Below are 17,868 nucleotides of genomic sequence, written 5' to 3'. Positions count from 1 at the left end.
AATACTTCATTTTTTCTATTTTCCCGAATTAACCGGCCCCCACTCCCCCCCCCCAGATGGTCAAATTGGGAAAATGACTTCTAATTTAAGTTTAACTATTTCTAATTTAAGCTGGTCCCGTCCCTGATACGCCTGTCAAATTTCATCGTCCTACCTTACCTGGAAGTGCCTAAAGTAACAAAACCGGAACCGACAGACAGACAGACCGACAGACAGACCGACAGAATTGGCGATTGCTATATGTCCCTTGGTTAATACCAAGTGCCATAAAAATCGGTAAAAGAAACTAATATAGCATATTTTTTTAGTCTTGGGAAAACTACCATTCATAGTTGAATTCAAGCTACCCTCGATATCTTAATGTGTGTTTTTCAGTTGAGCAAATCTAAATTTTTCCCAACCTTTTCTAATGCATATAAGAAACATGAGTCTGAAGACCATTTGAAGACAAAAGTCCATTTAGAATACATAATTTTATTTTTTAAGCCGAATTAGGGTAGTGTGGGGCATGGTTTTAAAAGCTATTTTCTATACATTTCTAACTGGAAGTGATATTGTAGTTAATTTTACATAACATAGAATGCGTTCCATAAGCAAAATTAAGTTACCGAATTACTTTCACAAAAAATAGCTTTATATTCTGCCATAGTGTAAACTTTTTGTTGAAAAACCCACTATTCAAGTTTTGTTAACGTTCCAAGGTTTCCCTCTTAATGTTTGTCAGTTTACAACCTAAAATTACCACAGAAACATAAAGATGAAACGTCTGTCTGTTTTTCAAATACCATTTCTGTTTTTGCTCATTCTCATTTAACAGACTGTTATTTGTAGGAAAATTAAAGACTTTCCAAATTTCATGCCAGTGGAAAAGAAACTTTTCGATAAAGGTTTTAACAACATTACAAAACTTTCTGTTGCTTAACTACCGAACTTGACACGTAGTGCATGGAAGAAACAAAGAGACAGAAAAATCTCAAGATGAAGAACAAATCAAACTGGACCAAGGCCAGTAGAAGGAAAAAAGAAATTAAAACAAAGTGAATATTTTGCCAGCATAAAATAAGGCGTCTTCAATGCTAAGGACAAAGATAAAATTAAGAATAATCTATAAAACCTAAAATAAATAAAACTTAAAACTAAAAGAAATGATAAACTAACCAATATCTATTTATAAAATTAATATTACTGCGAATGAGCCTCACAGGAGTATTTGTATAGACAATTGCGAGTTCCTTCAATGAGAACACTAAAGTGACTAATCTAGTCATCGCCTCAGAGTGTATGGTGATTTAATTCAACTTCCTCCTCAGCATTTCCTAAAATTTTCAATGAGAACACTAAAGTGACTAATCTAGTCATCGCCTCAGAGTGTATGGTGATTTAATTCAACTTCCTCCTCAGCATTTCCTAAAATTTTCAATGAGAACACTAAAGTGACTAATCTAGTCATCGCCTCAGAGTGTATGGTGATTTAGTTCAACTTCCTCCTCAGCATTTCCTAAAATTTTCACCTTAATATACTCAGCTTTAGTAGTAGTCACAATAGACATAGTAGTTATAGTAACAGGAATAGTAGTGGTAAGAGTAGTAGCAGGAGTAGTAGTAATAGCGGTACAAGTAGTAATTGTATTGGTAGTAGTAGTAATAGCATGGACAAATTGCCTTTTAGCCAATTGATCATCCCCCTTATCATTCCTTGAAAGTTCCAAATTCATACTCTAAATCACTCCTGAGATACAGCGTTTTGACAACCCGTGGCCACGTTCTGCGGATGAAGGATGACAGATTGCCGAAGATTGTCCTTTTTGGCCAATCGTCTGGGGCTACACAGAAAGCAGGTCGTCCTTGTCTGGGCTGGGAGGATGTCATAAATAAAGATTTAAAGGAAATGGAAACTTCCTGGGAGGGTGTAAAGAGGGAGGCCTTGAATAGATTGGGTTGGAGGAGGAGCATGCGTAGCTGTGTTGGCCTCAGGCGGCTTGGTGCTGCAGTGAGTTATTATTATTATTAGTAGTAGTAGTAGTATCCACATCGCGTGTTTTGACTTAGATCAACACTCTCCTCAACATCCTCTGAAAGCTTCATCTAAATGTCTTTGTCCTTTTTGGACACAAAAGGTCAAACATGCCCCTCTTTCCCAATAACAAATACAATAAGTTAACACTGGGCAAGTGTTATAACTTACAGCCCTTAGCCTAAGGGCTCTAGGGGAGGGGGTTGTCATAAAGAAATAATTATTGAACATCTCAACTATGTTGAACAAGACGGCAATATAAAAATTTTGATCGGATGTCTTTGGGGGAAAAGGTGCTTGGGAGAGGGGCTGGTTTTCTTCCAGTTCATTTTTACTTTAGAATTTTCAGCTTCCAATTGAATGAGCCCCTTCCAAAGTTTTTCCGACAACTCTTTTACCTTGGTAAAAGAAAAAAATAGAATAGTGGTATTGCACTGCCTATGAAAGGCTATTTTGCGAAAACAAATTTATGGAATTTCAAACACCCCTAGAAAATTGCGGTGGATCGAAATATCCACCACAATTTTTCTGTCTGCCAAGGCTAGAAGGCTACTGCAATATCCTAGAGAGATGCCTAATGGCTCATAGAAAAGCTAATTACATATTATATAACACATTCTGAAAAAAAAACACCAAATAAAAAAAAAACCATTGAAATTTGATTTTGGAGTAAAAGCTATTATTTATATTTACGTTAAGAGTAAAAGTTAATTTTAAAAAAACAAATTCTTACAAGTTTTGAAAAAGAGCTTGAAATGCTGATATGTCTCTTTATTTTTACTTTCATAAAACATCCGAAAACGTTTCTAAATGCTCATTTGAAAGCTAATGCTTACAGCTATATGTTTAGTATAAATTTGTCTCGAAAACGGAATTGTAAGGTTGCATATGGTAACAAAAAAAAGAGATTTTTGCGTTATTTCCGGAGTGGATAGGTTTGGGAACCTAAACAGTGTATTAATAAAATCTAATTGCCAAAAACCCTTGACCAGATGATTTAAATCCCCTCCCTGAATGCCCCCTTCCCACTGCCCTTAATAAATGAAAATTGAAATAACAAGCTTTGGAAAAAAAAACTTGTCTACTGAAAAAATGTTTCACTCAATCCCAAAGCTTATTCTGAGATGATGATAATATTATTTACTTATATCTTAACAGCAACAATAATTCAAAAAACGCATTTTCTAGAATTTCAAAAAAGAACTTGAAACCCTGATGTGTAAGTATTTTTTCTTTTTCTCCAGCACCAGCAGGGAGCTGGGAAATCGTAAGAGTGTCGCAGCGAGTAACCGAACGAGGTATTCACAATTGGGACTTTATTCTGACCTCCTAAACAGGCACGTCAGTTAGAGGCAGTAGGAGGACACTGATCCCTTTAATTATGTGAATTATCTTCTTTTGACCTCGTGTTCTTGCTAATAATATTATTTTGATTATTACCTCATATAAGAAGGAAAAATAACAATAGCATATTTACTAGAGAAGTTAAAAAAATTTTTGTAGCATTGCGACAGGAAAACTGCAACAACACTCGAATTTTGTAAATAATGTTAACTATTCCTCTAAAAAAAAATAATACCTTTACATTTTATAACATCTCCAAAGGTTTCACATAGGGTAGTGTTTCATAAATAGTCGTAGCCTACTATTTATCCGCAACTCTTCAAAGATACTTGCTGCAACAAAGATTGTTGCAGCAAGGATAAAAATAAATCGGTATAGGTTATTGACAAAGAGTTGAAGGGTAACACAGGTGCGTACGAAGGAATTTATTTTTCTAAAAGGGAGGAGAATATTTTGGGTAAGGCCACATTCATGCAACAGCGCAGAACAGGCAATAGTATGCAAATATTGGACATAGTAATAATTCAGGCTAGAAGAGAGGCTTCACTCCCTGTTTATGCACCTGGGATAACCATTGGTTTATATAATTGGGCGGGGGTGGAGGTGAGTAATTTCAGTGATTTTGTTTGATAAAGACGACTTTGCTGTTAAGAGGAGGGACAGCAGTGTTTCAGCATTTCATTTGCCCTCTAAACCATGTTAAATAAACCCACGTGAATGTATACTCATGACAGACGTGCATAACGAACATGTTTAATCCTCTGTAGACAAAATATTTTTAGACATCCTATAGTAATGGGCTGGTCTGTTTACTGCTCTAAAACCTTGTCCTCATGACGTGTGAGTTTTTTTGCGGTTTTAATATCTAAATAGTGTACTTACTTGTTTGTGATCATTACTTTATGGTCATGTTTATCGGCTATTCAACCATAAAATTTGCAAGACAAGCTTGCAAGACTACATTGCCAGTACAATTAAGTGGCTGTCACTTCACGCTCTATCAATAGTCTTCCACAATTACCACCAGGTACGGGCTTCACATAGAGAAATGTTTTATGTAGTTTGGAATTATATGGATAGTTGTAGTTAGTGTTAAAGAAATATCACGATTTGCTTTTGTTTTAAGATTATTTTGTCATGGGGCCAACGGATCTTATTCTTGGGAAGAATAGCCATACCTAATTTAGAAACAATCCATTTAAATATTGTACTTAAGTAATTGTTACTGGGGAGGGGGGCTAGATCCAGGACACTGGTGAAAAATACTCCTCCTAACTTTTTATAAATAATCAAAACTTATAATTCACACGTTAGAAATAAATCTCATAGTGGGTGTTTTGAGCTCCCAAGGGTCCTGATAAGAAACCTAAGAATTTGATCAAGTAGCCAATTTTGTTATCTTGCTGTGACATACTCGTTTGTGGGAAAGAAATCAAACCTTATAAATTCAAAATAAAAAAAAGAAAATTATCTTTAAATGCCGAGGCTTGTCCCAACCCTTCCTCTAAAAACTTGAACAGCGCCTCTGATTCCAACAGACCTTTTGTCTACTATTACTTTTCAGTACTAACCGGGCCCAAATGCAAAAGGCTCTAGAGTCTATTATTTTCATTGATAAGTGAAAGAAAGGCTTGCCGGCTTGTGTCTCTATCCCAGTAGACATTTTGCCTCTAGCAATGACTGGTCGTCCTTACATCGGGAATACCTCTAAATTATGAAGCTTGTATTTCCCAGAACCATCTGATCTTGATATTTTTAGTTTTAGCTTTTGCATGGTCAAAGCTATAGATAAAGCAACTAATCACGTGGTTTAGAAATTAAAGATCATTTGTTAGTTTTAAACTGATACTGATACAAACTGGGGTCTGCCCTTAATCTAATAGTAGGCCTACACCTGTCTTTAGGTTCCATCGTTTCAATTGAACATTCTAATATGCCAAAAGAAGATGGATTGATGTAAATCACCGAAAATCCTTCCGGTAAGGCCAGAGAGTTTTTAATGTTTTGTAGAAAACTATAAGGATATACTGCATAGATATTCTATGTTTATCTAAATGGGATAAGTTTCTGAGTAGGATAGGGTTGAGAAGGAAGATGTGCACCAGTGGCTGCCTCAGTCTGCTTAGTGCAGTAAGTCTGCAGTCTGCTTAGTAATGGTGTGTGACATGAGTAGTAGTCTTCAGTAGTAATAATAGCAATTCTCCCTAATAACTCTTTCTTTACTATTGGAGTTCCAGATATGGCTAGTATTTACTTTGAATTTCTGAAAATTGTTTATGTACAGAAATTAGCAGTTTTCAATGATACTGAATATTCACTTGAAAATGTTCTGATCTGTTAAAAATCGATATATATATATATATATATATATATATATATATATATATATATATATATATATATATATATATATATATATATATATATATATATATATATATATATATGTAACGATAAGGAACTATAAGGATACTAAAAGATTTATTTCCGCTAACAGTGGTCTCTTTGATATCTTTTTTGGGTCGTTCTCTAGACATATTTTATAATAATGAAAAGAATCGCCAGAATACAATACAACTTTTATACATCGCATAACGTAATTACAATACTATCATGTATTTTCTTTTTTGCTTTTGATTTGATTGTGATGTCATTCGTAAGAATTTTTTTTTTCAAATCAAGGCTCTAAACTATTTTCAGCCAAATGGTGCGTATCCCGCCCATGAGCCACCAAAATATTGCCCAGCCCCATCGGTGGGGCCTGTGCCCTACGTTCGGAATCACGGCGTTAAACGGTAATTTTGCAAACAAAGTATAATTACGCCTTGGGCCATTTTTTTTTATTCTAGTACTAACCATTATCATTTCGCTCTTTATATACTGTTTACATTATGCCAACAAAACTTTCTCTAATCTGAGAATCCATATAATTTGCCTATTTTTCACGTATTAGCGAAGTTCCAGGCCTTTTCTAAAATAAATTCCTATGGATGTGCTAAAACAAATTCTAAGCTTTCTGATGAGAATAAAATGTACTTTTGCCATTTAGATCTTAGCAGACTCATAGATTTGACGGCCCAAAAATGGGCCTATTCAATCGGAAATAATTCAAGTACAGAAAAATGAGGATTAGTTTAGTGGTGCAAGATCAAAGCTCTAATACACCCTACTGCAAACAGTAGCTGCAAAAAAAATTGTAGCTGCACAAAAAGTGGCTTAGCATGGAAAAATGCAACTATTATTTTCGAGTGGAGAGTTATTATTATTTTCAAGTCTAGTTGATTGTCTGTATTCTTGCAGTTGCATTTTCTTATCATAATAGTAAAAGAAAATAAACTTACCGTATGCAGGATCATTAAATTCGAACTTCGACGTCGCATTATCATGCAAGATGTCACTCGGCACGCTCATGAAAAACCAGTGGGCATATTTCTGTTCCTCTAGTTCTAACAGTTGGTATAATTCAGCAGCCGAAATTTTCTTGCCATTTAATTCAAAATACTCATCTTCTTCAATGGATACACTATTCATCTCTTCTTCCAAAAACTGGAGGGCATCTGGACTTAAATATTGGTGAAAATTTTCATAAATATCTTTGACTGTCACTTTTCGGTTTGGTGCATCTGTGACAGGTAAACCGTTGGCTGATAAACATAACAAGTACACCATGCCTAAAAGCAAAAACCAAAAATCGTTAAAAAAATTCGTGTCGTTCACAAAGGTTAGGTTATACCAAAAACCAGATCTGTCTGAAAATTCATCATATTGATTCTCAGTTTCCAAACAACTTTTGATGCTTAAGAAATGAAATATTCTGCTACAAAAAATACTAAATAAAGGCAAAGAATATTTGGGGAAAAAATCATATTCTTTATTAAAAAAATGACTCATTAGGTTAGATACGTAATTGACATTCAACTTCCTTTTCAAACGAATCAAAATTAATTCAAAACCCAACCAAAAACTTCAAAATTAAAATTCTCCGCGATCCATTTACTAAAACTACATGCACATTTTACTTACGAATAAATATCAAGCAATGAGTGACACGATATTGCACTTCCAACTGTTTCTCCTTCCAGCAGTTAATCAAATAGTTCGTGGTAACGAACTGTAGTAAGGAGCGACCCGGCTCAATAGTAAACAAAACTTTAAAAAATGGGATTTTTATACTAATAGACACATCAAAAGAATCAGATTTTATGCTGATTTTAAATATATAAGTTTCATGAACTTATTTAATCATTAATCATATAAGTTTCATGAACGTTTACGAGCCTGAGAAAATTGGCTTTATTTTGGAAAATAGGGGGAAATACCCCCTAAAATCACACCATCGCATTCAGCGTATCAGAGAACCCTACTGCAGAATTTTCAAGCTCCTATTTACAAAAATGTGGAATTTCGTATTTTTTGTCATAAGACCGATCACGGGTGCGTGTTTATTTGTTTGTTTGTTTTGTTTTGTTTTTTTTCCCCAGGGGTGATCGTATCGACTCAGTGGTTCTAGAATGTTGCGAGAGGGCTTATTATCACGGAACTTAAAAGTTCTAGTGCCCTTTTTAAGTGACCAAAAAATTGGAGGGCACCTAGACCCCCTCCCACGCTCATTTTTTCCCAAAGTCAAAGAAACAAAATTCTGAGATAGCCATTTTATTCAGCATAGTCAAAAAACATAATAATAACTATGTCTTTGGGGATGACTTATCCCTCACAGTCCCCGGGGGAGGGGCTGCAAGTTATAAACTTTGACCAGTATTTACATACAGTAATGGTTATTGGGAAGTGTACAGACGTTTTCAGGGGAATTTTTTTCCTGGTTAGGGAGGGGGTTACGTGGAAGGATCTTTCCATGGGGAATTTGTCATGGGAGGAGAGAATTTCCATGAAGGGGGCGCAGGATTTTCTAATATTATTTAAAACAAAAGACAATGAAAAGATGAATATGAAAAAGTTTTTTTTAACTGAAAGTAAAGAGCAGCATTAAAAATAAGAAGAAAATTATTATGCATATTAGTGGCTCATCTCCTCCTTAATACCTGTTTTTTACGCTAAAGTATTTCTAGTAATTTCAACTATTTCTTCTACGGCCTTTGTGATTCAGGGGTCATTCTTAAAGAATCAGGACAAAATTTAAGTTTTAGTGTAAAGAGCAAGGTATTAAAGAGGGGGCAAACCCCCTCATCTACGTTGTAAAAAAAAGCAATATAGAAGTTCGTTACGAAAGTTAATTCGGAAGTTACGTATATTTTTTATTAATAAAAACGTTCGTAAAAAAAAATAAAAGGTCTAGTTGCCTTTTTAAGTAACCAAAAGATTGAAGAGCAACTAGGCCTCCTCCCCCACTCCTTTTTTCACAAAATCGTCTGATTAAAACTAACAAAAAGCCATTTAGCAAAAAAAAATGCAAATTTCTTTCTAATTATTCATGTGCGGAGAGCCAAAACCAAGACATGCATTAATTCAAAAACGTTCAGAAATTAAATAAAAAAAAACAAGTTTTTTTACTGAAAGGAGCGACATTAAAACTTAAAACGAACAGAAATTACTCCGTATATGAAAGGAGTTGTTCCCTCCTCAACGTAACGCTCTTTACGCTAAAGTTTTTCACTGTTTTAAAAAGTAGATTTGAGAGAAAGTCAAACTTTCTCTTTGAGAAAGACATAAGGGAACACATAAAATCACCTGTGGCACGGGGATAATTATACTAAAGCCAATCAAGAATATTACCAATTTTCTTTCTTTCTCTTAGCTAAGCATAGACAGCGCAATTGAGCTGCCTAAGTAAAGAGCGGTGTGGGGCAATGTGTTATTTATCATTCTTCTTTTTTTTCTTTTCGTTTTTTTTTTTCTTGTCTTAGACCAAGGCACTTTGTATTAAAGGAGTTTTCGTAGAAACTTCAAAAAGGGCTTCTTCGATTGGAAATTAAAAGGACTATGCCCTTTTTAATAGTCTACAGCGATTTGAGGGCAACTAGCCCCCCCTCTAACGCCCACCATTTCCCCAAACACATCCAATCAAAATTTTGAGATAATCATTTTGTTCAACGTAATTGAAAGATCCGAAAATTATGTCTTTGAGGATGAACCCCCCCCCAGAGCCAGTCAGGGCAAGAGTTTTAAGTTATACCCTGGGACCATATAAGGTTTATTTAGAAAGAGTGATCGTATAAACTTTGGAGGTGGTTCATTGGACTGATAATCAGAAGTTCTAGTGCCCTTTTTAAGATTCAGAATGATAGGAGGGTGGATACCCCCCCACATTTATTTTCCCAAAATGCATCTGATAGAAATTTTGAGATGGTCATTTGTTGTCGTAGAAAATTCGAAAAAGGCTCATTCGATTGAAAATTGAAAGGGCTAGTGCCCTTTTTATTAGTCAAAGTGGTTGTAGGGCAGCCTCTCCCCCCACCACCCTCAAAGCAAGGGTTATAAGTTATGCCTCGAGGGCATATCGGATTCTTATAGAACGGTTGGCGATAAAAATTCCGGAATGGGCTAATTTGATTGGAAATCAGATGTTCTAGTGCCCTTTTTATGAGTCAAATTGATCGGAAGACAGCCATCTCCCTAGGTCATATTTTCTGCAAATGCATCCAATAGAAATTTTGAGATTGTCATTTGTTCAGAAATAGTCCAAAGATCACATAATACGGTCTTTGGGGTTGACAGAATCTTCCAGTTTGAGGGTAAGGGTTGTAAGTTATGCCCCAGGGGCAGATTTGGTTTTTATGAAAGAAGTGGTCATTTGAACTTTAGAAGAGGCTTATTTGACTGGAAATGTATAGTTCTAATTCCCTTTTACGGGTCAAATATTATGGAGAGCAGCCAGCCCCCTCCCTCCCTGACATCTTTTTCCCAAAACGCATTCAATTAAAAATGTGAGATGGCCATTTTTTTAGCAATAGTCCAAAACCAACAATGTCTCTAGGGTGGACACAATCCCCAGAGTCCATCCGGCAAGGGTTGTAAGTTTTGCCTCGGGGCATATAAGCTTTTTATGGCACGGTTGGTCGTATAAGCTTTGGATCGGATGGAGCTCACTTGATCAGAAGTTGGACGTTTTAGTACCCTTTTTAAGAGTAAATAAATGAATGGAGGGCAATCAGCCCCTCTAAGCCTATAATTCCCTAAAATATATCCGATTGAAATTTTAAGAGATCTATTTTGTTCATCCTTGCTGAAAAGTCCAGTAATTATGTCTTTGGGGATGTCAGCCTCACCATAGTACTCAGGACAAGGGCTATAAGCCTGGTAATTCGTTCATTGTTTACACATAGTACATGTTATTGGGAAAGGTATGCATGTTTGAACTTTACTTTCCAAGAAGTTGCCGGGCATTCAGGTGAGCCTTTCAGAGAATATTGAAAGGAGTGTTAAACTAGATCAAAACACGGTATGTGTCTAAGGATTTTAAAAAATATGTAGCACAGGAATAACCGAGTATATTAATTTGGAAAATTCAGGAAATAATAAGGGATATGATCAAAAGGACAATATTTGTATGTTACCAATGCTACTACAACTACCACCACTACTACTACCAGACTACTCAATTTACAGTATTGAGAGAAAATTCGAACTGAATCAAAAGACACTATGTACATGCAAATTGCCAAAATAGTGTATCTCAAGAATTGAAAATTTCAAAAAGTATATGAAGATACAGGTTACAAAAAAGACATACCAGCAATTTCATAGCAATGGCCAACTGTATTAAGTTGAAACTTCCAGCACTGAATGAGGGGATGTTCTACTGATCAAAAGGCTATATGTTTACTACTAATGCTAGTAGTAATACCACTATTCAATACTTTTACTAGCAATGTCAATGCTACTACTGTGACTACTATTAAATTATGCCTACGGGTATGAAGGGGAATTTTCAAAGAATTTTGAGGGGGAAGATGTTAACTGAATCACAACACGTTGTCTGTATACATGTTGTCAAAAGGGTGTAACAGCAATATCTTAGAAACAGTTTGGTGTGTGAAGTTGAAAATAACAGGGCTTGTCGTGAGGGATGTTGAACTAACCAAAAAAAATACTTCCATCCTAATGCTACTGCTTCTGCTCATGCTACTACTACTGTTACTATTATCTCTGCTTCTATTACAAACTACTGCCACGAAAACTTAGGCTACTACAATTAATTATACTGCTACTATAGCTATTAAAACTAAGAAAATTAAGGCGACAAATTGTGGACATATAGAAAGTATATGGAACTAATTCGAAACACACTATGCCCACACCGGTTGTCAGGCAGACGCATCAGAAATGCTTCAGGAACGGTTGATGGTATTAAGCCAAAATTTTCAGCGTGTGTTGAAGGGGATGTTGAAGAAACCAAAGGTGCTATCTGCATACTGCTACTTATGCTGCTATAACTATTGCGAATGCGCAAGTTAAGGGCATTAAGGTGAAGCTTTTAAGGAATATTTAGGCAGATGTTGAAACAAATGGCGGATTTGTTGGGGGATTTTATGGGGGATGTTGTACTAGCCAGAAGGCATTATGTGTATACTTTTATTATTACCACAACAGTTACTGTAACTAATGACACTAAGGGTATTAAAGTGAAACTTTTAGGGAGCGTTTAGGGGTAGTTTCAATTAAACGAGAAAACTGTATGTATTCAGTTTTCCAAAGAGTATATAAGTAATATCATGGGGAGTACCACTCTACAATTACTAAAAATATCATTGAAATTTGTAAAGGAGCTAATTTGATTCAAAATTAAAATGTGTATTAACCTTTTAAGAGTAAAAAGAGATTGGAGGGCAAAGAACCTTTCTCTCAAGCCAATTCATTTTCCATACACATACCGTCAAAATTTTGAGGCAAAGATTTTGTTCAGCATAGTAGAACGGTCCAACAACTATTTCTTTAGGGATATTGAGCATGTCAACCCCCATAATTATGCAATTGGCCCATCATGCTTTAAAACTAAATGTTGCTGTGAACTAAGCCAAAAGACTTTGTGTTTACAGTTGCCAATAAGATACCTTAGCAATATATCGAGAACAACTGGGGGTATTAAGTTGAAACTTTGGGGGCTACTACTATTACTACTTCTGCTCTTAAAATTTAAATAAATAAAAAGAGTGTAGGTGTAACCAGGTTATCACGAAGCATAGATCGAATCTTTTGGGAATGATATTAAGTTTTATTTGGATTAAAAATTATAGAAAAAGTTTCTCTAATATTTGAATTTCAACCAAAACTATGGATTTTTATAGAAAAAACGGTAAAGATATAAAGAATTTTTTTCATGAAAAAAACAAAAAACCAACAGAAATTAATTTAAAAACCTTTTTCCACAACACAAGTTTTTGAAAGAAAAGTAAAGAGCTTTATTTAGCCAAAAATGAACAAAATAAAGGCAAATAATCTTCCAAGCGTAAAACTACCAGAAGAAACGGAAATAACATAAGAAATGAACAGAACGAACAGAAATTACGATAAATAGCCCAGTTAAACTCAAAACGAGCAGAAATTAACACGAGTAGGGCTGATAACCCCCATGCCTTCTCAAGACCAGAGCATAATTTGCGCTTTACTTCCGCAGGAATACGCTTCAGAGAGAGAAACTTCGTGGGGATGAAAGAGATGTTTACTATTTAAAGGGTTTTTCCTGTCATCTATAGATATTATTCTAATAGTAAACTTACCATTCATACCATAAATTTGGAACCCAGTTTCTGCAGTGTTTTCCGAAGGTTATTATTTCAACATCTTCTCTAGGTCATTTAAGTCACAATCAATCTACAAAAGCATGTGCTACGTGGCAATTTATTTTTTTTCCTCTATTAGCTAACTAAGCATGACGAATCGCACTGTGGCGAAGGTTAGTTATAGCAAAAAAAAAAACTACTTTCCGTGAACAAAAAGCACCGAAAATGAGGTACAAGTAACGGTAATTTAGTCCCGTAGAGGGGTTGATACCCTCCTTTATAGTTTATACTCGTAGCACGGTAATATAGTCCAGTAGAGAGGTTGATACCCTATTTTATACTTACCTTAGGTTTACACAGCTGGACTTTCGCAAAAAAAAGTTATTTTTAAAGTTGTGCGTCAAATTTCACATGTTTTTATGCTGCCAATTCATGCGTCATGACGTTCCAAGAGCATTGATGAAATATTTTAACTGAGCCGTTGAAAATCGCATCCGTTTACAAAAGAAACAAAGAATTGCTACTCAATTCAATGTTTTTAATTTTGCCGTTTGTGCTTAAGCAGATTGAAAGGTACTGGGTACTTGTCTATTATATAAAACAAACTCGTAAGACGGTAATATAGTCCAAAAGAGAGGTTGATACCCTCTTTTATACTTCATGTAGGTTTACAGAGCTAGACTTACGAAAAAAAAGTTATTTTTCACGTTATGCGTCAAATTCCACATGTTTTTATGCTGGCAATTCATGCGTCATGACGTTCCAAGAGCATTGATGAAATATTTTAACTGAACCGTTGAAAATCGCATCCGTTTACAAAAGAAACAAAGAATATCTTCTCAATTCAATGTTTTTAGTTTTGTTGTTTGCGCTTAAACAGATTGAAAGGTACTGGGTACTTGTCTATTATATAAAACACACTCGAGAAGTAAAGTTTGGTTAATGCTAATGAAAAAAAAAACAATATGATGAAAACAGAATACTTCATTAGCAAAATTATGAAAACTAAAACTTGGAAATATGCTTCCAGAACGCAGAAATGTCCTCAAGAATCGCGTGAAAATGAACCCGGTGTTCTGTCTTTACTGCCGCCCGCCATATGCACTCAACTAAGTATGAATATAAATGATTGCCAGATGTACCTCGGTGTTGTTTGTTCCTCCATTCTGCTGAACCCCACATTCTCTCTTCTTTTTGGGTAGAGACGCCGGTTTCTGGGTCGACCATTTTCTTTTTTCTTTTACTTTCAAATGAGTGAAACCTGCTTGCTCCGGCTCGGTTGTGTTGTAGTCCTTCCAACAACCTGAAATGATTCTTGATCCTGGCTCAATGTGAAGCTTAATTTCTTGGAGTAAAGTTTCTGCTCCTCGGTCGGGGACCTCCACTAAAAATCTTTCACCGGAGCACACTCCACCAAACACCCACAGTTGTGGTAAGATTCTTCCTGCATTAATTGTCCTTTTTGTAAACAAGGTTTCGTCTCCTTCAACTATATGACCAATTCCTCCAATTTTCCCACAGTTTTTCAGTTGCACAAAAAACAGGCGCACTTCACATTAATTTGAATATCCATGGTGATCCAGTATATTCTGTCACTAGTCAAAGCAAACTAACCGGTGTCCTCAAGAACCGCGTTAACAATGAACTGAAATGAATTAGGTCAAGATTCGCGTTAATATTGAACTTTTCTTTGTCTTTGAGACGGTCAGCCAATGCTGAAGCTACCAATTTAATAAAATACCACATTACCGCCTTTTTTGCATCTGCTGTGTGTCAGAAAAAGACGCAGTTGTTTGAGCTTAGTATTGCTCGAGCTGCAGCCAAAATCTGCAGAAAACAGTTAGATTTTGAATCTTTTTTTCCCAAATTTATATTATTGGGCATTAGAATCAATTGATGATGAGACATAAGTACAAACTGTTATTGTAAACAAAATAACCCAACACTGTTTCTAACCTAGGGAAATATCCAAGCATCAGGAGGGGGTGGGGGTCTGGGACGCAATTATCGCAGTACCAAGTTTATGTTTGGAAAGACTGCTGAATGAAGAATCGAATGGTGCTACTTTTTGTATCCCTTTTTATCAACCTCTTTTGGGGGATATTTTCGTTAAAAAATATCTTTTCGGTATTTTTATTAAAAACATGAAAAAGAAAACAAACATGACCCCTCAGATTCTGGATAATACACCCCCACCCAACAAAAAAAAATCTGTGGAATGACACCACTTTACATTATATTATATTATAATATTAGGTTCAGAAGAGGACATAGATCAGATTGGTACCAAATTTTATCCCAGCCCAGTGAAAAATACATCTATCAGAAATGAATAAATGGTTATCTGCTGAATCCCATGTTGTTCAAATTGAAGAAATGAACAAAGAAGGAAAGTTCTGTATTTTTCATTTGTTCTCTGTTTAAAAAAAGGTTGTCTATGGGCTTTTCTGAAGAAAAGACGATAATAAGAAAAGAGCAGTAGGCCTGCCAATCGGTTTGGCTCCCAGATCGACACTCTCCAAAGATAATGTTCACCATCTTTACCAAACCAAGGCAATTATGCCCTAAATATATGCCCAATATAACCCTAAAGGATGTATCTATCAATTGTTTTGTATTGTTCGAATCATAGCATACCTTCGTAAACAGTCATCTTTTTCTTAACCCAGTTAATAGCATCACCAATTTGAAATATGAGAACATTTCAAATATATATTATTAGAAATGACTTAAAATTGGGGATGAAAATTGAAGGAAACCTGCAAATCTTATTCAGAGAAACTTTCTGAATATTAAAAAGTAAGAATCTTATTATTGGTATTTTCTGTAGTTTTGTATATGGCCCAGGTCTGTGTATTATCCCACTAGAGAGGGGTGGGGTAAAATTGGTGCTAATAGTATTACTGGCTTTCATATAAAGTAAATATACCACTCAATGCCTTTTTTTATGCTCTTTACAACTATAATAATCGCTTCTACCGCAAATTCAGATTTAAGCACTTTTTGACCTTTTAAAAATGACCTATATATGGGGTCATTACAAATCTGTAATATTTTAGAAACAAATTTGGGCTATATATTTGCACATCAGGGGTGTGGGGGTAAAGCCTAGCATATATTAAATACGTAAACCAACCATTTTTTTTTCTAAACTATTACAGATTTGTAATGACCCCATATATAGGTCATTTTTAAGAGATAAAAAAGGGCTTAAATCTGAATTTGCGGTAGAAGCGATTATTATAGTTGTAAAGAGCATAAAAAAAAGGCATCGAGTGGTATATTTACTTTATATGAAAGCCACTAATACTATTAGCACCAATTTTATCAGGGGTGGGGGCAAATTATGGTGGTTGCAACCATTATAATAACATTAGGGAAATGGGGTAATTGAGGAATCGAATGGGTAAATATCTAGTGGTTGGCCACTTCTAAAGGGAATATGCTAAGTAAATGCAATGGAATGGTAATACTCATCTGTTATTATAGTATTTTCCTCAAAGGAGCCCATAGAGAAGAACGTACCTAAAAATACATAGTTGTACAAGTCAATGGTAAACCTGGGAACGAAATTAATGCCCGACTCCTTACTTGACCGATTGTCAACGCTCTTGTTCTATCAAATCTGGAAACATCAAGACTTACAAATAATGCTCGCTTTCTTATCCATTTTCCCGAATTTGATCTTCACTCTTACATGCGTCTAACCGTTACTAAGCTTCCATCGCTAGGAAAACTCCCAAATACACCAACACATCACCTTGAGTAGGGTCATCACACCGTAACCAAATGAGACATCTTGTCACATGCAAAAGATAATACTGCCAACATGCAATAATTAATCTCTTAACGAACCTGCACATTGACTTAAGTCTAGCAAACCAACCGGGTTTTTAGCAATGTATCAACTTTTCGCGAGTTAAGGCTTGATCGCATTAGATTGTTTTTATGGCACTTGGTATCAAACAGTTCGTGGTAACGAACTGTAGTAAGGAGCGACCCGGCTCAATAGTAACCAAAACTCTAAAAAATCGAATTTTGATACCAATACCTACATCAAAAGAATCGCATTTTAATGCTGATTTTAAATATATAAGTTTTATCAAGTTTAGTCTTACCCATCAAAAGTTACGAGCCTGAGAAAATTTGCGTTATTTTAGAAAATAGGGGGAAACACCCCCTAGAAGTCATAGAATCTTAACGAAAATCACACCATCAGATTCAGCGTATCAGAAAACCCTACTGTAGAATTTTCGAGCTCCTATCTACAAAAATGTGGAATTTTGTATTTTTTGCCAGAAGGCAGATCACGGATGCGTGTTTATTTGTTTTTTTTGTTGTTTTTTTCCCCAGGGGTGATCGTATCGACCCAGTTGTCCTAGAATGTTGCAAGAGGGCTCATTCTAACGGAAATGAGAAGTTCTAGTGCCCTTTTTAAGTGGCCAAAAAAATTGGAGGGCACCTAGGCCCCCTCCCACGCTAATTATTTTACCAAAGTCAACGGATCAAAATTCTGAGGTAGCCATTTTATTCAACGTAGTCGAAAAACCTTATAACTATGTCTTTGGGAACGACTTACTCCCCCACAGTCCCCGTGGGAGGGGCAACAAGTTACAAACTTTGCCCAGTGCTTACATATAGTAATGGTTATTGGGAAGTGTACAGGCGTTTTCAGGAGGATTTTTTTTGGTTGGGGGAAGGGTTGAGAAGAGAGGGATATTCTGGGGGAACTTTCCATCGATAGTTTGTTATGGGGGAAGAAAATCTCCATGAAGGGAGCGCAGGATTTACTAGCATTATTAAAAAAAAAACAATGAAAAAATAAATATGAAA

The 17,868-nt window shown here is 35.5% G+C and overlaps 1 protein-coding gene across 1 annotated transcript in view; it reads right to left on the bottom strand.

Moving 5' to 3' along the window:
* The window catches only part of LOC136028079 (uncharacterized), a 63,175-nt gene extending 46,341 nt beyond the window's left edge, over nucleotides 1–16,834 (bottom strand). Inside the window, exons 1-2 of the mRNA XM_065705687.1 lie at nucleotides 16,681–16,834; nucleotides 6,700–7,029 (exon numbers count right to left, since the gene is read on the bottom strand). Of these exons, the coding sequence (XP_065561759.1) occupies nucleotides 6,700–7,029; nucleotides 16,681–16,705 (355 nt within the window). The 5' untranslated portion in view covers nucleotides 16,706–16,834. The remainder of the gene's footprint in view (nucleotides 1–6,699; nucleotides 7,030–16,680) is intronic.
* Between the last annotated feature and the right edge of the window lie 1,034 nt (nucleotides 16,835–17,868).

The sequence above is a fragment of the Artemia franciscana genome, chromosome 6 (genome assembly GCF_032884065.1).
Source record: "Artemia franciscana chromosome 6, ASM3288406v1, whole genome shotgun sequence".
In the NCBI taxonomy this organism is placed as follows: Eukaryota; Metazoa; Arthropoda; class Branchiopoda; order Anostraca; family Artemiidae; genus Artemia; species Artemia franciscana.
This window is presented reverse-complemented; position numbering and strand designations above follow the sequence as displayed.